Below are 25,932 nucleotides of genomic sequence, written 5' to 3'. Positions count from 1 at the left end.
ATCATGTAATGCCAACCAACTGTATTAAAATTACTATAGGTAAGTTTTAATTAAACTGTTATTATTAATTTAATCTTTAAATTGGCAAGTTGGCAGACTCATTAGAACACTGGACAAAATGCTTAGTGGCATTTCATCTGTCTGTACATTCTGATTTCAAATCTGCTGAGGTTACCTTTGCCTTTCATCCTTTTTGAGGCTGATAAAATAAGTACCAGTAGAATACTGGGGCTGATGTAATTGACTTATCCCCTTCCCTGAAATTGCTGGCCTTGTGCCAAAAATTGAAATCATTAATTTAATTATCATTTACCCTTTTTATTGCTTGATTGGCAGTATTGTTAGAACACTGGGCTAAAATGCTTTGCAGTAATTGTTGCAGTTCTTTATGTTCTAAGTTCAAATCCCAATGAGATCAACTTAACCTGTCATCTCTCAGGCATTGATAAAATAAAGAACCATTTTCATGCTAAAGTTAATATAATTGACTAACCTGCTTCCTTTAATTTTAGGCTTTGTGTCCATGTTAGAAACAATTATTATTATTATGACATGGTAGTAAGGTAGTGTGGAGGCATGTGGCTTAGTGGTTAGGGTGTTAGTATCATGATCGTAAGATTGTGGTTTCGATTCCTGGACCGGGCGACGCGTTGTGTTCTTGAGCAAAACACTTCATTTCACGTTGCTCCAGTCCACTCAGCTGGCAAAAATGAGTAACGCTGCAATGGACTGGCGTCCCGTCCAGCTGGGGAACACATACACCATAAAAACGGGAAACTGAACCCATGAGCCTGGCTAGGCTTTAAAAGGGTGCAAAGAAAGAAGTAAGGTAGTGGTGGAATCATTAACATGCCAGACAAAATACTTAGTGGCATTTCATCAGTTTAGATTTTGTTGTCTTGGGAGAATCATCTGTCTTTACATTCTGAGTTCAAATTCTGCCAAGGTCAGCTTTGCCTCTCTTTCTTTCAGGGTTGACAAAATAAGTCCCAGTTGAGGACTGGAGTCAATGTAATTGACTTATCCCCTTACCAAAAATGTTGGTCTTCTGCCAAAATTTGAAACCATTATAACATGGCAGTAAGACAGTAGGTTGGCAGAATCGGTAGCATGCCAGACATGCCAGACATAATGCTTAATGACATTTTGCCTGTCTGTACATTCTGAGTTCAAATTCCACTGCAAAAATTTGAAACCATTATTATTATTATTATTATTTTTATTATTATTATTATTATTATTATTATTATTTATTGTTATTATTATTATTATTATTATTATTATTATTATTATTATTATTATTATTATTATTATTATTATTATTATTATTATTATTTTTATTATTATTATTATTATTATTATTATTATTATTATTATTATTATTATTTATTATTGTTGTTGTTGTTGTTATTATTATTATTATTATTATTATTATTATTATTATTATTATTGTCATTAAGGCAGTAACCTGGCAGAATCATTAGTATGCCAAACAAGATACTTTGCGGCATTTTGTCCATCTTTACATTCTGTGTTCAAATTCTGCTGAGATCAGCTTTGCATTTCATCCATATAGGTTCATGACAGTATGTCACTGTGATCAATGTAACCAACTAGCCTCTACCCCTAAAATTTCAGGTCTTGTACCAATAGCAGAAAGAATTATTATCATTACTGTACTTCTCAGAGCTCTCAGTCTTACTTGCTCTGGGTGATTCTGTGAAAGCAGACAGCAACCTGTTGTCAGACGTCACACAGAGTCTCTTTCTGCTAATTATAAGCTTTGGTACTTGGATGTTAACTTATCATGGAAGACTCTCAACACCTAAGCACTAATCTCAAAATCCTAGCTGTCCCTAATTTCTCTGACATATTTCTCGAACATGGTTGTTAGTACTCCCACTGCCCCTACAACAACTGGGATAATAGTTACTCTCCTCATTACCCACATTCTTGCAGTTTCGTCTTTTAGTAGTCTGTATTTCTCCATCTTTTCCAGCTCTTTATCATCTACATGTGCATCCTCAGATATGGCAATATCTATGATCTTCATTTCCTTTTTTCTTTTATCTACCATAACAATGTCTGGTCACCAAACATCAATTAGGGACTCACACTGGATTTTAAAATCCCACAGGGTCTCATAGTTATTGTTCTTAGTGATGCCCTCTGGTTTATGCTTGTATCATTTTGGTGTTCTGCCCAGACTGTACTTTTCAAACAGTCTCCAGTGAACAAACCACATTATTGTGTCTCTTTTAGTGGTGCTGCTGGGGTCGACTTGCCTTTCATCATTTCAGGGTTGACAAAATAAGTACCAGTTGAGCACTGGGCTCAATCTGGTTGTCATGTTAAAAGACTAGGAGTTTGATTAAGCTCAGACATCCTGCTGCAGATAGGCACTGGGATGAAGCTATGAATAAGGATGGCAAGTGTAACAGAATCAATATTAAAACTCCAAATTCTTGATCTACTTCCCATAAACCTTGGTCTCATTATCAGCTTGTATTTGTTGTATTGATATTTTTTCTACTTCACAAGCAAGAATGTTATTTTATCTTGTATTTTCTAATCAGATGTATCAATATTACTTTCACCACTTTATTAACTGGAATTCATTCTCTTAGCTTCTAAAATGTAAAGAAATAATGAGAAGTTATTTGATACTTGCATTCTAGTTTTCAACTGAAACACATCAACAGAGAAGACTATATTTGAACCCTTAGCCAACTGGCTCGGGGGCAAGCTGCCCACAACGCATCAAGTATGAACAACATCAGTAGCATTCATTGCCAGTGACCACAAAAGTGCTTCCAAGTACTCTTGGACTAGTTAGTCTATTTACCATATGCAAATATTATGATCAGTCCCCTTACTGTTGTCACAAGCACATAACACATTTTGACTCATACTTATCCTGCCGACAGTTTCACTCTAGATCTTGCATACACATGACTAAGCATGCTCATACACCAGAATTGGTAGGTATTCAGAAGAAACTCATGTTATATAATATTCTGAAACAGCTATTTTTAATGTTACACAGAGTTGTCAAAGATTTCTTTCATACTGGACTTTCTTTCTATTATTCTCTTCACAACAAAATTGGTGACTTAACCAAAAGTTGATAAACCTCAAAATATCACATGCATTTGCACTACCCTTACCCTGAAGTGAATTGAAAGGAGCTGGTTGGTGAGAGCTGTACAAGTCATATACAGGGACATGTTGTCAGTAAGGGAGGTTTGGCAACGAGTATAGTAATGGATTCAGGGTACAAGTAGGTGTTCACCAAGGATCAGTCCTCAGCCCCAACTTGTTCATCATAGTCCTCCAGGTAATAACAGGAGAATTTAAGACAGGCTGCCCCTGGGAGCTCCTCTCTGCTGATGACCTTGTTCTTATAACTGAATCACTATAAGAACTAGAGAAGAAATTTCAGGTGTAGATGCAAGGTGTAGAATTGATGAGCATTAAAGTTAACCTAGCATAAACCAAAGTCTTAGTAAGTAGGAAGGTAGATAAATCACAAATCACAAATCTCTTCAGGTAGATGACCCTGCTCAATTTGTAGAAACTCTATAAGATGTACTGAGTGCAAGCTATGGACACATAAGAAGTGCAGCAATATCAGAAGTTTAACTTGGAAAATAGTTTTTATGTGTGGAAGATGCACAGGTTCTGTAAACACTAAAAATGTACAGAAAATAGACTCCATCAAATGCCAGTGAAGTAAGCTAGAGATAGTTGATAGCTTCCATTACCTAGGTGACCAAGTCAGTAGTGGAGGTGGATGCTCCAAAAGTCTAGCTGCAAGAATAAGAATAGGCTGGGCAAAGTTCGGAGAGTTTCTACTTCTGTTGGTAACAAAGGGCCTCTCCCTCAGATTGAAAGGCATTTTGTATGATGTTTGTGTGTGAATTGTTATGCTACATGGCAGTGAAACATGGTCTGTGACCACTGAAGGCATGTGTAGGCTTGTAAGAAATGAAGCTAGCATGCTTCACTGGATGTGCAATATCAGTGTGCATGTATGACAGAATGTAAGAAAACTTGGGTATAAGAGGCGTCAGATGTGATGTGCAAGAGAGATGACTGCATTGGTATGGTCCTGTAATGTGTATGGATGAAGGCAGTTGTGTAAAGAAGTGCCGATCTCTAACTGTGAAGGGAATCTGTGGAAGAGGTAGACCCAGGAAGACATGGGACGAAGTGGTGAATCATGATCTTTGAATGTTGGGCCTCAAAACTATTGAAAAGGTTGCAAGATGCAACGAAAATTTTAGGAAAATAAAAATAAGAAAATGTGGAAATTTTACCGGTGAGTGTGTTACATTATAAGGCACAAAAAGGAAATGACTCTCTCCAGATACAATAAGAAATAAATTTTAATTCATAAAGATTTTTTTTTATATGACATTCTCTACACCACTACTTAAATGATTTAACCAATTCAATGCCATTATTTTATTGGCATTATTTTTCTTAGCACATATTCATTTGTGCAAAAAAGAAAAACACTGCAAAAAGCCATGTAAAAAGAACTATGCAAAATATTACCTTGTATATGACATTGTTTTTTTTCTGTTGATATTTTTATTTTTATTTAAATATATTTTGGATTTTCACATATTTTGGCAATGTTCTTTCTTTTTATTAAGTTTCCATTTTCCAGATTGGGTCTATTGTAAGATTTATAAAAAGAAAAGGATAAAAAAGTAAACTTTGATTTCCGTATGTTTGTGAATTGCATGCTTGTGGTAGGATGATAACAAATACCTGTTATACAGTGAGGTCCATTCAACTGCAAAGGAGGATCCTTCATCATTCACAACTGATCTTATTCCAAGTCAAAAGAAATCATTGTCAGAATCATCGTTGCAGTTGTGCTATTTTTCAGTGTTTGTAATTATTTAAATTTCCTTATTGTTGTTATTTTTTTGTTGTAATGTTGTCATGTACGAATGTTGCAATCATCTAAGTTTCTTCAAAGTATCAAATACAAATTGAACATTTCAATCACAGACAGGACAGTTTGTGCTTTAAGACTGCCAGATACCTATACTGGTTCTGCGGCATATATTCGTACATCAGTTGATCTTTCATTAAAAGTTTTCTTTACCCTCCAAAAAGAGTTTCATGGATTAGTCTGAAACCATTCCATTATTATCTTCACCATTAGTTTTATGCTTCACTTTCCTAGAAAAAGAGTTAATTTTATAAACCTGAATTGCAAAAACAGTGTTTGTGTGAATGACAAGATATAGTTAGGAAGTAATATGTTTGGAATGACAGTGCTCTCCTTATACTCCGACAGACATCGAGAAGAAAGAGCCTTGGAAATGTTACATCAAGAGATTGCTGAATGTGAAATATGTTTGGGAGAAAGACATTCTCCATATGCCATTCTTCCATTTGATCCAACAGAGAGACCCACTTTTGAAGTTGATGGTTACATGGTTGAATGGTCATTAAGAATATGAATGCAGAGAAAGCTGTTGAATCAAGTGAGATTCTGAAATATCAAACGATATTGTGATTGAGCTAATTACTCACTTCTACTATAACCAGGAAGCACTGTACTACAGCCAGGTAGTACAGATTCATGTCCCACCTGCTGAATGATATATCTGGAGTAGCCAAGTATCTCCTCTATAGCAAGACACCTATTTTCCTCCCTTTATTATACTTTAACCCCCCAACTGGCACACAAGCCACCTCCCTCAATATTACTCCCCCTCCTAGTCAGGGATCTTTGTTTTGCAAGTTATTTGTTGACCTCTCTGGTGTTACAGAAAAAGCACCCAGTACACTCTGTGAAGTGGTTGGCTTTAGGAAAGGCATGCATCTGTAGAAACAATAGAGCCTAGTGCAGTTCTATGGCTTGCCAGGTCCTGTCAAAACCTCCAACCCATGCCAGCATGGATAACTGACATTAAATAATGATGGTAATGATGATGATTTATAATATGGATTTTATCTCTTACAGAAGAGAAAAACAACAAAACTTACTTTCCTATATTTTCTCCCTCTTCAAATGTGTCTGGTAAATTATACCCTTTAGTCTCAGGAAGAAATGTAGATAATACACCAGCCACTATAGCAAAAATTCCAAAGAGAATAACAGGTAAACCAATGCCAAATTTAGATTTCATTTCTGTTCCCTGTAATTAGATGAAAAACACAAATGCTTCATGAAATGCTTGCTCGTGGCTGTTTTTCGTTTATATCCACTGTATTTTACATTCATGCATTCTTTAAACCTATAATCTCATTCGCTCTTAATTTAATACTCAAAATCAATTTATGTTTGTAAATTTAAATTAAATTCTGTTTAATTAATTGATCAAAAAGTTCATAACTACACTAATTAATTTTTGAAAGATATCAATTAGTATTTATCAATCCAGTTAATTCAATCAATGCATAATGGACAGATTTTTATTAGTATTCTGAATTTCAGTTGTTCAAGGAATGAGTAAAATCATTCTTCAAAGAATCTCCTCTTTAATCATTCCTTGCTGATACCTGGTCAGTATTTGAATATCCATCAAAATTCATAGATTTCCTGATATTACTCACAGAAGACTACACAAGAAATTCATCGAGACATTTATTATAATTCTAAGTTTATACCCAGCCATGCTCCATTTGTCTTTCTGGTTATGATGCTTCTATTTAGATTTCAGTGTATTAAAACAAGTTGGTGAAGACATGAACTAGGTTACTGAAGTCAATAAACTGACTGTTGAAAGATCAAGAATTGAAACCCTGTTTTTGCATCTTGAATCAAATCATATTATATTCTTAGAAGAAAAATACTTTACATTTTCCATTCAAAGTAAAAGAGTTGACATACAAAATGGTTATTCATCCATTAACACAATTTCTTATCATTCAGAGTCTTATTTCCATCATAGTTTTGGAAAAAACCAATGTAACAATATTTTTAGAATCTCGTCAAAATAATGATTTTTAACATTGACACATATAGGGGGAGAGTTAAGTTGATTCAATCAATCCCTGTACTTGTCTGCTATTTTATTTTAATGACCTTAGAGGGATGAAAAGCAAAACTGAACTTGATAAGTGTTCAACTCATAGCATAAAGGATCATAATTAAATAACAAAAGGCATTTTATCCAACTATCTATCAATTCTGCAAAATTACCTCTCACTAAATCATGGTTTCAAATGTTGGTAGAAGGCCAGCAATTTTAGGAAAGGGGCAGGTTGATTACATCAACCCCATTGCATGACTGGTACTTGTTTTATTGACCCCCAAAAGCATGAAAGACTGGAAGAAATGCTACTAAGCATTTTATGAGGTGTGCCAACAATTCTGACAGCTTACCTCATTAAAATAATGAAACTAAAAACGTTGGAGAAATTTAGAGAAGGTATCGATAGCTCACTGATAAAAATGTATAATTATATTATTATAATTATTATTGCAATTATATAATTAATATTGTAATTATGTAATTAATATATTTCATAACTCAACAGTAAAAAAATTTATCTTACAGCAACAAGAACGTAAGGGGCTGCCATGCTACCAATTCTTCCAAAGCAAGAACTCAAACCAAGTATAGTGTTACGTATGACTGTGGGAAAGAGCTCTGTTGTGTAATTGTAAATGATGGCAAATGCTGCTGAAACTGCAAATTTTCCAACCAATAAAAGAAGAGTTGAAAGCCAACCTATATCTGAAATAAAAGATGATGGTCATTATAAGGTTTAATTGATAAAATATGCTTTTATTAAAACATTCTGCAGAGGTAAAAAATTGTAAAAAATACACATCCATCCATCTATATTTTCTTTTCATATGTATGTCACTTCTATTTTTTAATTGTTCTAAATCTTCCACTGAGGAGGGCTTGGATTTCCCACTAAGATACAAGGATCCATCTTTGGGATGTAGCTAACACAGGCCTCTACCACCTTCATTTCTTCTTAGATAGAGCCTTGCTGTTTCTGTGGAAGCTCCCAGTTGTTGTCAGGGTTTTGCAGGTTTTGATATCTATGGAGTGGATTTCCTCTACAGACCAATCAAGTTTCCCAAATGTTGGTACTGGAAATGCATTATGGGATATTGTTTTGTTGTAAGAGGAGAGTTCCGACTGCCATATTTTCCTACGTCTGGTGTAATATTTTTGGGTCACTCTATCTTTATTCACAGTGCCTTCATATGATACATTTTCATCAAGTCTAGGTACTTTTAACATTCTTTATGTGAAATGGGGAGATAGAGTGACCTTTGATGCATAGGTTTTGGGTTTAAGGGACTGACTTTCCTCATTCTATAACTAAATATGAACATTTCTTTTGGCCAAATTCCATGCCTATATCAGCTGAAAATGTTGTTATTAATTCCAGTTGTTTTTTGGAATTGCTAACACTTTTAGCATAAATCTTCAGGTCGTCTACAAAGAAATTATGAGTTACATTGATATTTCTAGCAGTTGAAGATCGTAGCATGTAACCATTTGTTTTCTGCAGTAGGAACAATAATGGATTTAGTGCCAAAATGAAAAGAAGTACAGAAAGGCTGGAAGATGTTGCTGCCTGAATCCAATTGTAACTTTACGTTTGTGTTATTAATTTTTACACACACAAATTTTCTTTGAGGGACATTTGTATTTATTGTCACTGATAATCTATTTATACAATTTTTTCTGTTGAACCATTTTTTAGGTTCTATCCTACAGTGTGACTTATTATGGCCTATTTTACCACATTTGTAGCATTTTATATTTTTAAACTGACAGTTAAATGATGACTACTGCACCCATAAGATGGATTTAATCTTGACATTTTTTCTTATCTGATACCGATTGATAAGCTTGAATCTGGGAACAATCTTTCTCTTCAGTTTTATTTGCAGCATGTCATAGATTAATAATCCTCTGACATTCCTCTGCTACTGCCTGCAGAGTTAAATTTTGGTTCTGTTCTAATTTTGTTAATATTTGGGAACATATATTTGCATCTTTGCTTGCAGTAAGCCCTTGAGCAAAAATTAAAGACTTGAACATGTCTGGGTTAACTCATTCAGTTAGAATTTCTCACACTCTCTGTTAACCACTCCAGCATAGGTGACAAAATCATCATCTTTTTTTTTTGTTGACCGAATTTAAATGTTGTCAGTGAACAGGGAACTTCTTTCACTGAAAATTTTCGATAAAATATTGTTTCATCGAAACAAATCTCACTTGGCTTCTTTGGCAGAATATAGTTACCATATTTTTCATATTTGGTAGAGGATAACTTTCTTAAAACTAGTCGTATTTTTATCTCATTGGACCAACCTTTCTTTGAAGATTTCTTTGTATTAACAAAAATATGCAGAGAAAGTAATATTTTCTTCTGGGTTGTATTTGAATTCTCCAATTGAGTTTGCTACGCTGTCTGGCAAGTATGAACCTGAAGTATTTTTAGACTTCTTCAACATTAATTCCGGTAACCGTTGGTTTGGTTGTTGTTGCTGTTGCAACTGCATCACAGAGGCCAATAAGTTCTTCCTGTTAAATGACTTTCTTTGGTGTTGTATAAAAAAATTCTTAACGTTCAGTACATGCTTTGAACAACTCATCACCACTTTTATATCCTTGTATTGGATATATAATACAAGGAAGCAAGGGGAAGAAAGCATATACAGGATGCACTACTATTACTATTACATGAGACCCAACACTCTATATCGAAGGCTCACAGTGAACTGCTACCAGCACGAACTGTTGATCACTCACAGCTCTTTCTTTTATTACAGTGAGTCAGCCCACCTTTAGTCACTTGGGGATGGTTGGAATCCTTCTACAACAGGCGTCAAACTGGAGGCATGTGTGCATGCGTGTGTGTGTGAGCATGTGTGTGTGTGTATCTGTCTGCATGCATGCGTGTATGTATACATAGAGTAAACTGTAGGATCTGAGCAAACAAGTGATGGTTTGTAAGACAATTAGAAAGTGTCTCCTGCTTGTTTCCCAGTACAGTTATCCCTTGCCATATTGTGGTTCACCTATTGTGGTTTATTATTTAAGCTTACATCAATTCCTCTGTGGTATTGTTTTGCATTTATAATAAAATAAATATATACAAATTATAAAAATGATTTAAAAAATGTACAGTACAGTACTGTTTTCACCTATCACAGGTGTTGGAATGTAACACCCACAATAGTCGAGGAATTACTGTACTGTGCTTGTAAAAAAGAAGCTAAACATTAATTCTTCATCTGATATCCTAATTATTAAATCTGTTTCCATACAATATGTGATACCAAGCACTATTTAGAAAAAGCTTTCAGAAGGTTGTCATACATACCTGCTGCCCAAATTTTTACAAATCCTGATGAAGTGCAGAAAATTCCAGTCAAAATTATTGATGTACTGTATAGTGTTTTTCTGCCACATTTACTTACAAGTAAAATCAGTACTACATATGCAGCCAGTTCAACAGCTGCCATCAAGGAAGTACTCACAAACAAATCTCCTGCCAGAGTGGCTGATCCAAACATTAAACCATAATACACTATGTTCACAGCTATCCTGAAAGCAAGCAGTACCAGCAGGAATAAACATAAACAGGAAGATATGGGATGAGGTGATGGAATATGAGCTTCAGATGCTGAGTCTCGTGGAAGAGATGACAAGTGACCAAGACTGTTGGCGATTTGCTTCGCTTGAGAAGACATGCCAAGCTTAGTGGAATCGTAGCTGCGGTGAGTGCCAGTGACACATTAGAGGCACCTGTGCTGATGACATGTTAAAGCCACCCATGTTGGTGACACATTAAAGGCACCTATGCCAGTGACATGTAAAAGGTACCCAGTACACTCTGTAGAGCAGTTGGCATTAAGACGGGCATCCAAACATAGAAACCATTCCAAAACAGACTGGAGCCTGGTGCAGCTCTCCAGCTTACCAGTTCCAGTCAAACTCTCCGACCCATGCCAGCATGGAAAACAGATAATGATGATGATGATGAAACAGTTCAGATATATAAGCTTGTTTGAAGTGTCATTAACAAGCATCATCTTCTTCATCATCACCACTGCTGCTTTCATCATTGTTCCCAAGGGTCTTCATGCTCAAGTAGTTAGGATATCAACATTTTGGCTGTGAACGTTTGCCTGATGTGATAAGTTCTATAATATGAATTATACATGGTTCTCGTCTTCCCCTGCCTCATTTCTATGGGAATGGATTTGGTAGAAACAAATAAAGTGTCACAGGGGAATGGTTAATCATATAGTAACTTGCCCTGCAAGAAATAGCAGTCAAATCTCTATTAGATTATTTCCTACAATTTTTGTAATTAAAAGACTTATTGGATAATGTAGTTCACTGCCTATATAAATAAACAGGGTGACTGGAATGATTTCTGTCATAGAGCTGATTGATTGAGGCTGACCTAGTGTTAAACAGCAATAGCAATGATAATAGAGTGATAAAGTAACTGTCTCACAATTGAAATGTGGTGATGTGTTAGAGTGAAACTAGAATGGGTCTCAATCATATGATATGATTAACACCAAAACTGAAATGGAATTCAAAATTGTCATATGAATCCTACCAAAATTGTAACGCATCACAAAATTCTAAATATTTGGCATCAACAAAAGAAGTCCCAGTAATATATCAGGGACAATTCAAGAACACTTTGGTCTACACAATTAGACAGGAATGCCTAATAAGAAACTTTTATTTGGTAGGTTGTTGGACAAAATATTTTGTAGTATTTAATTACAATTCTTTACATTGGGAACTAGGATCCTATTAAAGTTAACTTTATTTTAATCTTTCTGAAGTCAATAAAATAAAGGACCAGTCAAATAATAGGATCCATATAACTGGGTTTTGCTTTCGCAAGATTTATGGCTTTCTGCCAACTTTAGGAATAAACATTGTTGGTATTGCTATACTGTCCCAAAATAATAATGTAGGTACCAAAACAATGGAGCATCAGCTAAAGTACCAAACAGTATTTAATTATGACTCTCTACATTGAAAGTTTCATTTCCACATCGAGTTGAATTTGAATCAATCAATCAGCTCTATAAATAACAACAAAATACTGAAACTAATTCTAGCAACTGAAGCATATATGAACCAATGAGGAAACCTCCACAGAGTTGCTCAACCAGCTAGAAATACAAGCCTAATCTACCTCAGAACACATCCTACTGTTTTCTATATTAAATTAAAGACACATCTGATAATGTAGTTCTAGATATACTTTGTGTAATAAAAATACTCAAGAATTTTACAGATGGAGCAATTTTGATTATAGATCTGCCCCATCAGAACTGACTTTAACCTAAACATCACACAAGGAACCAGTTTTTCACAAGTTCTTTGCTTTGTATAAAAAAAAAAAATTCAAAAGACTTCAACTAAACCTTTTAATCATTTTCTGCAAGTTGTGACAAAGAACAAAATATTCCATGAAATCAGAGGTTCTCAAACAGTGTGACATGATGCTCTTATGTGTCACAGTGCCATAGTGTGTCACAAGGAGTATCAAAGTACACCTGGAGTTTAAAAACTAAAAATCTATAATTTTTGAGAGTCTTGAAACACTTGTTACTTATAATTCTGTTCTATACAAATCATATATATTCAGAGTCTTATTAATGCCTTCTTGTTTATAGTTATATTCCCAGAAATTTTAGTAACACTTCCTGTGTTTTTGATGGGTTTAAATTTTCTAACAATTGGTGAATTTAAGCCTCTCAAGGAGATTGCTGGAAATGTGATAAAATTTCTGAAAGCAAGAAGGGAATAACAACTAGTGTGTTTATCTGCCTTTGTAATGTGACTCTTCCAGAATATAATGAGATCAATTTCATCATGCTGATTCAAAATTCTTAAAAGATAAATTAAAAAAAAATTTTAAACAATTAAAAAAAATATAATTTGAAATATGCTTGTAATTATACAGTTCAGTTTTAATATATTAAAAATTCAAAAAGATTGAGAAACCACAGTCTTAGATACTTACCAGTTGAAAAACATGTTGAATGCTCGATATAAGAGAATTCTTGATTTAAATATATCTCCAAAACTGCCATTCACTGGAACTGTTTCATTATTACATGTTCTTTCTGTAAGCATGGTATAAAACTCCTTTCCATTTCTCTTGGCTATTTTTCTAAGAATGGCTTCAGCTTTGTCAAGTTTCCCTTTTGAAATTAGCCAACGAGGAGATTCATCAATAACACTTGAAAACAAAAAGAGAAAGAGAGAAAGTAAAAAAAACGATTCAAGAGGCAAACGGGAAACTTATTATCTAATTTACTCCTGCTTCAAGAAAATTACACTTTGGCACAAAGAATCAATTTATATAAAATAGTTATGAAAGTATATGATGTGGCTACAACTGTTGCTGTTTACTCAATGTGAAGAGTATGAGTAGATGACGATGATGACCATCATCATCATTATCATCATCAGCATCATCATGAAACATTACACATAATGAATTATTAATGTTCTCTTCATGTCACAGTAGTAGAAATCTTTAGAGGAACTAACCACAGTGTCTTAAATATGGTATGTACTTTTGGAGTAAAAGTGGCACCTGCCATATTCCAGCAAGTGATGGACACAACATTAAATGATTGGGACTTCACTATTGCTTATCTTGATGATATTTTGATAAAGATCAAATCAACGGAGCAACACTTTGAACATATTAAGAAGTATTCAGGAAAATTAATGAATACGAGTTAAGACTAACAGAGGAAAAGTGTGAATGTTTGATGAAAAGAAATCAAATATTTGGGTCAAGTAATTGACGAAATGGGATGAAGACCCAACCCATCAAGGGCAACGGCAATACAGAATATGCCTCCCTCAATGAACGTCAAATTTCTACAAGCATTCTTAGGCTTGGTAAACTACTTTCAAGTATATATCCTGAACACACACCACACAAGGGCCTTACTAAACGAGCTGTGAAAAAAGGATGCAAAATGGTTTTGGTCATAAAAATGCCAGAAGGCATTTGAGGAACTAAAAAGTATGTTAACACCAGACTTCGATCCGAAGTTGGAAATGATACTGGAAACAGATGTTAGTGATTACAGGGTAGGTGCTATACTCCTACACAAATGTGAAGATGGCAGCATAAAGGCCTTAGCTCACACATCAAGGACACTATTGCCAGGGGAAAGAAAAATTATTGCCAAATTGAAAAAGGGGTATTGGCAGTTATATTTGGCATAAAAAGTTCCACAGGTTTATATATGCTAGACAAATTAGACTATAAACAGACCATTGCCCGTTGCTAATGATTTATGGATTCAAGAAAGGAATCCCAGTACATACAGCAAACAGGTTGCAGCGATGGGGCACCATACTACTAAACTACAACTATGCAGTGGAATATTTACCTTTGATAAAGCTAGGATTAATACCCAGAAATGGTGGACCATTTGAAGACACAATAAAAGCAACCCTAAGAACTGAAGGAGAAATTAAACACATAATGTGGAACATTGTACGAGAGTTACCAAAAACTCTGGAGGAGATAAAGCAACATGTGTCAAAAGACAAGTTCATTAATGAAAATAAAAAAATCTGTGGTCAGCGAAAGAAAACAAATAAAGGTTCAGTAAGAAAAAACAACAAGAGGTAAACAGATATTCAACATGCGATGGCATACTGATGTTTGGTGGAAGGGTAATGATACCTGAGACTCTACTAAAAAGAATGTTGAAAGAATTCCTTATTGGACATCCAGGGATTGCAAGGATGAAAGTGCTTATGTGCAGTTATGTGTATTGGCTGAAGATGGACAAGGAAGTTGAAAACGCAGTAAAAGGTTGCAGAGGATATATTCTGGCAGTGAAATTGCCTACTCAAAAATGGGAGCCTTGGCCAGAAGTAAAAAGTCCATGGACAAAACAACACGTCGATTTTGCAGGTCCATTAAATGATTATTACTGCATAGAAGTAGTTGACAGTTTCACAAAATGACCAGAAATTGTTAAATGCAAAAGACCAACCTCCGCAACGTTAAATATATTTTTTTGAATGAATTATTCACAAGATTTGGCATTCCAGACATGATTGTATCTGATAATTTGTGTCCAGTGAATTTAGAAAATTCTGCAAACTGTTCACGAAAGAACATAAAACGATAGTGACTTACTATCCTACATCAAGTGGACAGGCAGAGTGTTTTGTCGACAGTTTTAAAAGAGCTCTGAGAAAAGCAAACAAAGAAGCCACAGACGAAGTCACTCTGCAGGAATTTCTAAGGGTATACAGGGTGACACTGAACTACAGTACACCAGGAGGAAGCTCACCAGCTGAACTGATGTTTGTGAGGAAGGTGAAATCAGTTTTTGATAAACTGTTAGGAAAGGCAAAGTACCAGGAAAGACAATCCAAAATTTTTAAAAGTTAGTGATTAGGTGTCCATGAGGAATAAGAACAGAAAACAATACACGGAAGAGGGGAAAATGACAAAGTACATAGGAAAAATGATGTACAGAATTAAAAGCAGAAAAAGTATTGAAAAAAGACACAGAAACCAATTGAAGAAGAGATTCATAGAAAATTAAGCAGACAGATCGGAGGAATGTATGGAATGGCTGTATGACACATTCCAGGTACTAACAGCATTACAAGTGGAAGAAACAGGAAGAACACAGAGTTCTTACAAATAGACACCAAGAAGAAAAAATATGAAGTTAGAACGCTAAAAAGAGAGGAGGGATGAATAAAGTAAGATAAAAATTACTTGTTCCCCACCCCAAAAAAACCTGACAAAGTGATATGAAAGAGCTACTATAAAGTCAGACAGTCAGTAGTAGTAGAGTCATTGTACGAGTTCTCAGTTGGAGTCAGTGTCAGTTATGTGATATATACAAGTTTGAGTTACCAGCAAGGTAGACGTTTCAAAATCGTTGTCTTGCAGATCTATCAGTGATAGCACGATAGATGAGTCAAAGATAGTAAGATACGGAATGCCACCACAACCTAATTGTGCTGACAATAACATACAAGTGGGTGAGGATCCACATTATAAGGACATCTATATTCTTTCTTGAAAGGCGGCGAGCTGGCAGAAACGTTAGCATGCCGGGTGAAATGCTTAGCGGTATTTCGTGTCGTTACGTTCTGAGTTCAAATTCCGCCGAGGTCGACTTTGCCTTTCACCCTTTCGGGGTTGATAAAATAAGTACCAGTTTCGCACTGGGGTCGATGTAATTGACTTAATCTCTTTGTCTGTCCTTGTTTGTCCCCTCTGTGTTTAGCCCCCTGTGGGCAATAAAGAAATATTTATTCTTTCTTGCTGTGTGTTATGGCATGTGAGAAATTATTCGTGCCATTGTCCAAAATAGATTATATTTACTATGGACAAGAATATTAGGATTATTATTGTTGAAGGACAATGGATTGAAAGAATTGGTAAATAGGCTGACAATATGCAAATTTGTATTTAGTAATGTTACTTTAAGTTTTGAGATTAGATCTTGTCAGGAACAAACTTGCCTTTTATTTTTCCAAGATCGATAAAATAAGTACAAGTCAAATAATACAGCTGATTAATAACATACCCCAAATCTGTGAATTTTATTCTTTTACTCATTTCAGCCATGCAGCTGCAGTCATGCTGGAGCACCACCATATGTTCACATGCTTAAAAATTCTCCTTATGGTTCTTTACAGTTTGTCAAAGAAGGATATCTCTTTCTAAGTGGTGCAAAAATGATAAACAAAACGAGGTAAAACAAAAAACAGAGTGCATTAGGTTTATGCTCAAGAAAAATAGAAAGATATGTCCTTTACATTTTGAGCATATGCTCTTCCACAGAAAAAATAGATGAGGAGAGAAAGGAACAAATGTTTATTCTTTCTGCAGAGGAGTGTATGCTTGAAATGTAAAGGACTTCTCCTTCAAATCTTCTTGAGTATAAACCTAACACACTTCAGTTGTTTGCTTTTTTTACCTCATTTTTGTGTTTTTTTATTTTTGCACCATATATAATATATGCTTCTGTGGTCACCCCAGTATGATCCTGCCTAGACTGACCTTCTTCCTCTCTTTGACCTGCTCCTCCCTTTTTGGACTATTTCAGCCTCCCAAAGTCCACCTTACCCCTGAACTTTACCCAGATTACCAGTGTATCTCTACTTGGATTACCACCTTCCTGGATCTTGCTATGCAGTGTTGTTTATTTGTATATCTTTCTAGACTTCCCTGTTGATTTTTTATCAATTTTAGTTATTTTCAGAATTATTTTCTGTATGTTTAGATGTATTTACATTTGGAATTATACATTGAGCTTATTTGTATATCTATTTGTGATCTATAGGATATATGAATGAGCATATTTTGATTGTTATGTAATTATAACAATAATATTACACCTATATAATTATAGTATATCGACTGTAATTATTTATTATGAAGGATATGTATTGACTGTGTATCCATATGTCTATTTATAAGTAGAAAATATATCTATTTGATTTCTTTCCTTAGTAGTACTTTGTGAAGAATGTGAATTTGACTATTTTTGTGTTTTTCAATTGAAAGGTCAACTATTTTTCTGTTTTTGATTGGATTGTTTTTTTTTTGTAAGTTTTTTTTCTTTTTATAGCATAAGGGAGGTAGAGCAGTGTCAATGGACTTTTCCTCAACTTCTGAAGCTGGTAGGGGAAAGAGAAGAAGAAACCTCAGAATGGGTCATTCTCAGTATGGTGACCTGTGTCAAGCGTTTGTAAAAGAGTAAACTCCACAAAAGATATCTAATAATGTTGTGGTGGTGTTAATCCAGGAGACATTTTTAGTCTACTACCCAAGAAAATGGACTGTCCACTCCACAAGTTCCTACCCAATGTCTGTCTACCTAATTTCATTCACAGCATTTGGCTCAGCCTGAGATTACAGTAGAAGGCATTGGCTCAAGTTACTGTACAGTGTAATCAAATTCAGGACCACACGATTATAAATTGAACTTCTTAACTGCTCAACCATGGCTGCTCTACTGATTCTACCACTCAACACAAACTAATGTAAGGACTGACTTTATTGTTAGTCAATAAATGTGTTATAATTGAGATAATGTCAAGATCCAGTCTTCAAGAAACACTTCTGTGCTACTCTACACATACACATTCAGAGAACTGTTATTATTGTTTGTCTATAGATCTGTTATAATTGGCATCATCTGATGACCCAGTCTTCAATGATACATTAGTGTTACTCACAATGTGTTCTTCATATTCTGATATAACTGCTATTAAATGCTATTAAAAGAAAGCCTTCAGGCATAATTAATGGATGTCATTACTTGTTATACAACACAAACAAATCCAAACTGTTCCTGGTGTATTCCCGCTGAATATTCTAGAATACTCTAGTGTATTCCCTAGAAACACTAATACCAAATCCCCCTTTCTGTAAATAATTACTATAAATTATTTAGATGCTACATTGTGTAGAATTTAGTAGAATTAGTTCCTTCTTTGTCTCATACTTCCTAGTATATGGTCTGGTACCAAGTTTCATAAACTTTGAATGTAATGAAATTGTAATTCCGTTTCTCCTCACCCTTTTTCTTTTGTCTGTGATAACTAACCAGAAGAGAGAATGTTATTGTGATGTGTGAAATTAAATTAAATTGTAACTGGGACGTTGGTGAGAAAGAAAGTTTACTTACAACATAAAGAACAAAAAGATGAAATAGATGATGGCAAGCACAAGACTAAGAAGGCGCCACTCCCGAGTACAGTAAGCAATGCCTACTACAACTAATTCTCCAACAGTAAACATCACTTGACTATATAGACTAACATAAGGTAGGTAATCGCTTGGTACAATTTCCAGTGCTATAGAATTAAAAAAAGAAAGGAAGAAAGAGAAAAGATATAAGTGTATATGATGCTACATCTTCAAAAGAGTGTGTAAAAGCCAATGTATTAAAAACCTGAAACCCACAATTATATATATACTGTCTCAAGAACTCAATTTGCCAATGATATAGATTTTTGTTATTTTTGAAATGAAATGACTGTCAGCTGAAATGCTTTTAGATCAAAGTGCTATTTAACATTGGGAGTTGCATGTAAACTTTACCGTATTTAGAATTGTTCGGTCAGTGATAGAATTAAAATGTCATTTTTTTAAAGCATGCATCAAAACACTCCAGTTCTATAGCAGTAAGGTCTGCACAATAATTGAAGAGTTAAATGCTCTACAATGTCTGTATAAAGAAGTGCCAATATTTGGATGGTTTGACAGGATCCAATGAACCAGAGAACTGCCAAGCACCAAAGTCCCTTTTGGCATGGTTTCTATGGCTGGCCATCCTTCCTAATATTAACTGCTTTACTGAATGTACCTGGTGCTTTTTGTTGTGGTACTAACCATTAGTTGCAAGACAAAGTAAAAGATCCTGTGACTGAGTCTGGTTGTTTTAGAGAGGGAGACCCAGTAAAACATGGGATGAAGTAGCAAAGGCTGGTCTTTAGATGTTGAACTTCACAGAAGAGATGACAAATTTAATTATAAAAACAGAATATCTCAACACTACCAGACCTTCAAACATTCTAATTTAAGTAAGTCCACACACTTTTATTTCTACAGCACTTGAATAGATTATATAAATAGATAATTTAAATAAATAAATGAATTAAATATTACTAGAATTATATAGCAAATTATATGTATCTGCCAACATAAGTAAATTGAAGATAATAATAGAGGATAATTTAAATTAAACTATGCATAGTGTAATTATCCCCCTTGGTACCCTCTCTCTCTCTCTCTCCTCCTACTCTTCTCTCAAGTTTGATAACTATGTCTCTCCTTTACAGTAGCATACCTGTTTCTGTCCTCATTTTCTCTCTTTTGCTCTCTATCTCCATTCACTCTGCTTAGTGGTTGGTGTTAGGAAGGGCATCCAGCTGTGAAAATCCTGCCAAAACAAACATAGAAGTCTGGTGTTGACTCCTGTCAAACTGTCTAACCCATACCAGCATGGAAAGAGGACGTTAAGCGATGATGATCATGAGGAGTTAACCTCAGTAGTAACTTTACATTCTGAACTCAGAATGTAAAGATTTGGAAAAAATATTGCAAACCATTTTTCCAATGCCGCCAACCCACTGAAGTTCGGCTACCGCTGATGAGTGCTGGGTTACATAATCAAATTGTTACCTAACACTCCGTTGAATCATTTGGTAAGATCAACCATAATGGATATATGATACTGTACACTTCAGATAACACGAGACATTCAGATAAAAATGGAGAATTGTACAACTATACGTTTTTTTTTCATTACAGTCTTTTATGAAGTATATTCTCTTTAAGCCTCTCTCTGACATATGTTTCTGCTGTATAGATATCCTAGGATATTGTTTCTATTTGCATCCTTTTGGTTCAGTTGCATAAAGATTTCATCCAGGTTAAATGTATCCATGCAGCTTTATTCAACGTGTTGCCACTACTAAAGTTTCAAGTGAACTGAAATGTAAGGATTTTGGCAGTCTTATATAATTTAGATGGAGGATAGATGTAGGGGACACTGTATCAGAGTGTTCACGAGGGATCTCTTCCCAAATTTTAAATCCTTATTCCTCCATTCTACCACTTCTTTTTTTTCCAACCACCACCTTTTGTTCTTATTCTGATTCTTTTCTAACATGTAATGAAGCTGCAACTTCACAACATACGCATGTGTGTGTGTGTGTGTGTGTGTGTGTGTGTGTGTGCATTGTTATCTATATATATATTAGTATATATATATTCATATTTTGCCTGTGTATGTTTGTAGATATGTATTTATGCATAGATTAGCGTTTGTATGTTTAGTGTACATATGCTTATGTTTTTTAGTGTGTATATGTAATGGTGCCCCACCATGGCCATGGCCTTCGGGCTAAAACATGTTTAAGGATTTAAGGATATGTATGTGTGTTTATTTTTAGGCTGTTTGATTTATGAAAGCGAATATTATTATAATATAGACTTACATTTATTTTTTTTTAAATCAAACTTATTTTATCATTAATACAATTTATTCTAGGTATTTTATGTTTTTTCCTTCTAACTACAGTCATTTTTGAAATTTTGATTTAAGGTTTTCTTTGATCTCACATAATACAATTTTAAACCTATCATCATTGATTAGAAAAAACTGTTAGTCGAAAGAACCAATGAAAAGAAACCAATTTCAAATGTGTATCTGTCAATGAAAATTGTATATCTTATACATACAAACTTTATTTTCTTCTATTCTCAATCTAAAGTGTCTGACAAATGGGAACATGAAACTCTGAGTAACAAAATTTTTGATATTTTCATGATGTTTCACATTTAAGTGCTTACTTTGGTATATATCATAAGTTTAAAGGGATATATTATCCAGGCAGATGCTGTGGTAGCTCTCAATTGTGTTCCAAGTTACAGCTAACCATATCGATTAGTATTTAACATCTATAACTGCTAGGAGTTGTCACGCACACTGTAAATTCCTCCAATGGGCATTCACTTTTCTGGATGGTAATATTATCTGGAGTGTATATATGCAATAATTATAATGATAGAGAATATGGAGATTGGTATATCCTCAAAATTTATTTCCTTTTATTTTACAATGTCATACAGAATATTTTTATGGTTATGACGACTGACATGTGTTTCCATTGGACAGGGTATGTGCAGTTGCTTATGCAACTGGGCTTAATTTTCTGTGTCGCTTCATTCAGGGTCTTTCAATCAGCTTGGCTTTTAAGTGAACTGAACTCAGTTAGTTTGTAAACCAGTTGACAAACAGATCAGATTTCAGATTGAAAACAACCTCTCCTCACTTCCTCCTGAACCCTAATCAATAAAGAACTAAATTCAGTTCACTTAAAAGCCAAGCTGATTGAAAGACCCTGAATGAAGCTGTACAAAAAAGTAGATATGTTGCAGTAAAGGAGAGACATTGCTACCTCAGTTGGTGAGAAACAGAGGCAGAGAGGAGAGAAAAGAACAAAGGAGAAAGAGGGAGTAGAGAGACAGAAGAAGGTGAAGATGTGATGGGGTATACAGGCTCTTGTAGATAAATTGAGACAATTTTTACGATGCATAAAACTGTTTATAAATACTAAAATAATGGTAGTAGACAATTTTAATGTGACATTTATTACAACAAAAACATTTATCACTCAATATGGCTGCCCTTATGGGCAATTACTGCCTCCACACGAGAACGAAATTTTTTTGCAGCTGCCACAATCTCCACCTTTTTGATTTTGCATGTTGCATGCACAATGCAGGTCTTCAAACTGTTGACACTCAAGTGTGGTGAAGCATTGGTCCTTGCTTGAAGTATGCCCCATAAAAAGTAATTGAGAAGGCTGAGATCTGGGCTAATACTAGGCCTGATGTTGGACCTCACAAAAATGGCACCTTCTCCCAAAGAAGGCTTGTGTTGCTTTTGAGCCATGGCATGGTGCAGAATCCTGGATAAGCACCACATTGTCAAGCCCAAAATTCTGCTCCACCCAACATAACAGAGAGTTCTTCAGGATGTCCAGATACAACTTTGTGCCAACCTTCAAGCTTGACTCAAGGAAGTGTGGATCCATGACACTTTCATCACTTGCCATGGCTCAAAACACTGTTACAGAGGCAAGATTCTTAGTCTCAAACACAGGGGGCATCAGAAGGGTTGTATGTAATCATTCGAGAATTTCTGCAATTCACCTCAGCATCCACATGAGAGTTTTTCCTGCACTTCGATGCTTGAGGAATGACGAAAACTTTGAACTGATTACTTTGGTGTTGGCTGTTAAGAGATGACAACATCATCGAACATAGCTAGTCATGCCAAGGTTCCTGTTCACAGCTCTGGACACTGTGGAAAGGGACACATTGCATTTCTTTGCAAGAGTTGTCATGGATGGGTTGGCTTCAGTTGAGCATTTGAGGTCAGCAAGAGACTTTGGATTGCACTTGACATCACTTTTGTTCCTTTCTATCAATCTATCCCACTCCTGCTTTTTGGAAGTTTCATCAACTTAACAATTTTATTGGTAATGTGCCCAGTGTGCACCAAAACAACAATGGTAGAATGATTCTGTTTTTTTCTATGACTTTCTGTGGTTGAGCCAGTTTGCTATTTGCCTGAAAAATTAGACTTTCAAGCAAGCAAGGTTTTTTTGTCAAAAACTGAAATGTTAAACCCTGTCTTAGTCAACTGCTTAAAACTGGTCTCAATTTATCTGCAAGACCCTGTATGCTCAAGTTACAAGGAGGTATATGTAAATGAAGTGGAGCCAAGGACTGGATAGGGTGAACGGGTGGGTAAATTTGCAAGATTGTGACAGGGGAGTGGGAGGTGGATGGGGGAATGTAGTGAGTGGACACAAATAGAGGAAGGGATGTCATGTGTGCATATATATATATATATAAAATAAAAATAATAAAAATTAAAACTATTATTAATAAATAAAATTTAAAAAAATTCATTTATATATATATATATATATATATATATATATAGGTTATTTATGTATTGATTTATGTCTATCACTGTTTGAGCTGCATAATAGTGGTTTTATCTCTAATTTATATTTTAAATATATATATATATATATATATATATTGTACTAATCCATGATAGAAAATTCAACAAAAGTTTACTCTATCTGGTGAGAGATAAATATTATTTATTTAAAGGACACAATACATGTCTTTTAGTGCCACTAATAGTTTCATATGTTGAGAAATATCTCAAACATATTCTTCAGGCACAAACCACATATCATAACAAACTAAAGAAATTGAATAAATATATGCTGCCTTCTCAGCTTCATTGTGTTTCTTCCATTTATTCAATTTCTTTAATTTGTTATGTGTGATTTGTGCCTGAAGAATATGTTTGAGTAATTCTCAGCATATGAAACTATTAGTAGCCCCTTAATACATGTATTGTGACCTTTGAAAAAAAAAAATTATATATATTTATATACACACAGAAACACTAAAGCTTTTTAAATTTTAAAATAAGGTATAAAAACCAAATGTGAAATGGTAATTAATTAGACAAAGTTCTAATATTTAACCTATAGAAGATAATCTAATCTTATTTATGACAACAGCACAAACAATTTTGAATAAAATGCGATTGTTTTACTCACAAATTATGTATACTGCTACAAAAGCACCTAATACACATACTCCTCCAAAGAATCTCAGGAAAATAAGGAGGTCACTGGTTTGGATAAAGTAGAGTGGCAGTGTACATAGAACCTGAATAACCAAAACTATGATCTCAGCTGGTTTGCGACCTTTCCTAGAATAAATGGAAAATAAAGTGGAATATTAATCAAACATTTCATACAAGATTTTTATCACATGGTATAGACTAAGGCAGTGAGCTGGCAGAAACGTTAGCATGCCAGGCAAAATGCTTCACGGTATTTCGTCTGTCGTTACGTTCTGAGGTCGACTTTGCTTTTCATCCTTTCGGGTCGATAAATTAAGTACCAGTTACGCACTGGGGTCGAGGCAATCGACTTAATCCATTTGTCTGTCCTTGCTTGTCCTCTCTGTGTTTAGCCCCTTGTGGATAGTAAAAAAATAGGTATTGTTAAATGGTTAAGAAGTTTACTTGGCAGCCATGAGATCCAGGGCTTGATTCCAAAGCACAGTGGCAAATGTTATTTTCTGTAGCCTCAAATCAACCCATAATTTGTGAGTGAAATTAGGTATATAGAAGCTTGTCTCATGGATTGTACCTGCAATTCAGATTATTTAGCCTTGTCACTAACACTGTGTCGTGCTGGTTCTGTTTGAGAATTGCATTATGGGTACATGTTGTCTGTTGAATAAAAAGCCAAATACATTCAAATTCAATGAGCCAGTAGTTCAGTTGATCAAATAACTGAATCTGCACCATCACCTGAAAAAAAAAATCGTCCATCCATCCACCCATGCGGATCCTGTCCATCAATCTGTCCATCTGTCCATCCATCTGTCTGTCCATCCATCCATCAGTCCATCCATTCATTCATTCATTCATCCACAGTATTTCCATTTCCCAATAAAGATTACCACACATGGAACAATAAATTAATTTCTTAAAACATACCAGTCAGAAAGAAATCCCAAAAATAAAGATGCAGCCAAAATTCCACCCATTAAAACCATATTTATGAGAGGAATCAGGTCAGCATTTCCACATACGAAGTTCATCTGTAAAAGAAAATAACAATAAGTGTCATTGAAAAACATTTAATAAATATAGTGTTTTATCATTATTTCCATAAATTATTTGTTGATAGTTTAAACACATAAAATTATCTGCTGTTCTCAACTTGCAGACTATCTCCTACTTCTACTCATTTATTTCATCTACCTTTGTTCCTCTCAATATAGATGTTATGAAAGTGGTGAGCAGGTAAAATCATTAGTGTACCGGACACAATGCTTTGCGGCATTTTTTCCGTCTTTACATTCTGAGGTCAAACACGGCTGAGGTTGACTTTGCCTTTCACCCTTTCAGAGTTGATGAAATAAGTATCAGTTTACCACCTCCGGTCAATGTAATTAATTATCCCCTTCACCTAAAACTTCAGGTCTTGTGCCTACAGTAGAAGGGGTTATAAATGCTATGTATTGTATAAATGCTAGGATGTTTATTCCATAGCTGCTATCATCCCTGTTAACTAAAATACAAAACACCATTCGAGTGTGATCGTTACCGGCGTCGCCTTACTGGTACTTGTGCCCGTGCAGTAGGGTGCCAAGAGCACCATCCGAGCGTGATTGTTGCCATAGCAGCCAACTGGCTCTGTGCTGGTGGCACGTAAAAGGGCACCATTCGAACATGATCGTTACCAACGTCGCCTTACTGGCACCTGTGCCGGTGGCATGTGTAAAAAGATTTGAGTGAGGTCGTTGCCAGTACCG

General features: G+C 34.9%; 1 protein-coding gene across 1 annotated transcript in view; it reads right to left on the bottom strand.

Moving 5' to 3' along the window:
* Positions 1 to 4,427: 4,427 nt before the first annotated feature.
* Positions 4,428 to 25,932, bottom strand: part of LOC115215477 (organic cation transporter protein-like) — a 28,464-nt gene continuing 6,959 nt past the window's right edge. Inside the window, exons 3-10 of the mRNA XM_029784641.2 lie at positions 25,112 to 25,215; positions 24,159 to 24,313; positions 18,686 to 18,854; positions 13,009 to 13,227; positions 10,330 to 10,553; positions 7,528 to 7,709; positions 6,013 to 6,164; positions 4,428 to 5,199 (exon numbers count right to left, since the gene is read on the bottom strand). Coding sequence (XP_029640501.2) covers positions 5,145 to 5,199; positions 6,013 to 6,164; positions 7,528 to 7,709; positions 10,330 to 10,553; positions 13,009 to 13,227; positions 18,686 to 18,854; positions 24,159 to 24,313; positions 25,112 to 25,215 — 1,260 coding nt within the window. The 3' untranslated portion in view covers positions 4,428 to 5,144. The remainder of the gene's footprint in view (positions 5,200 to 6,012; positions 6,165 to 7,527; positions 7,710 to 10,329; positions 10,554 to 13,008; positions 13,228 to 18,685; positions 18,855 to 24,158; positions 24,314 to 25,111; positions 25,216 to 25,932) is intronic.

This window comes from Octopus sinensis, linkage group LG9 (genome assembly GCF_006345805.1).
Source record: "Octopus sinensis linkage group LG9, ASM634580v1, whole genome shotgun sequence".
In the NCBI taxonomy this organism is placed as follows: Eukaryota; Metazoa; Mollusca; class Cephalopoda; order Octopoda; family Octopodidae; genus Octopus; species Octopus sinensis.
The sequence above is the reverse complement of the archived record's forward strand: the minus strand, read 5'-3'. Positions and strand labels throughout refer to the sequence as shown.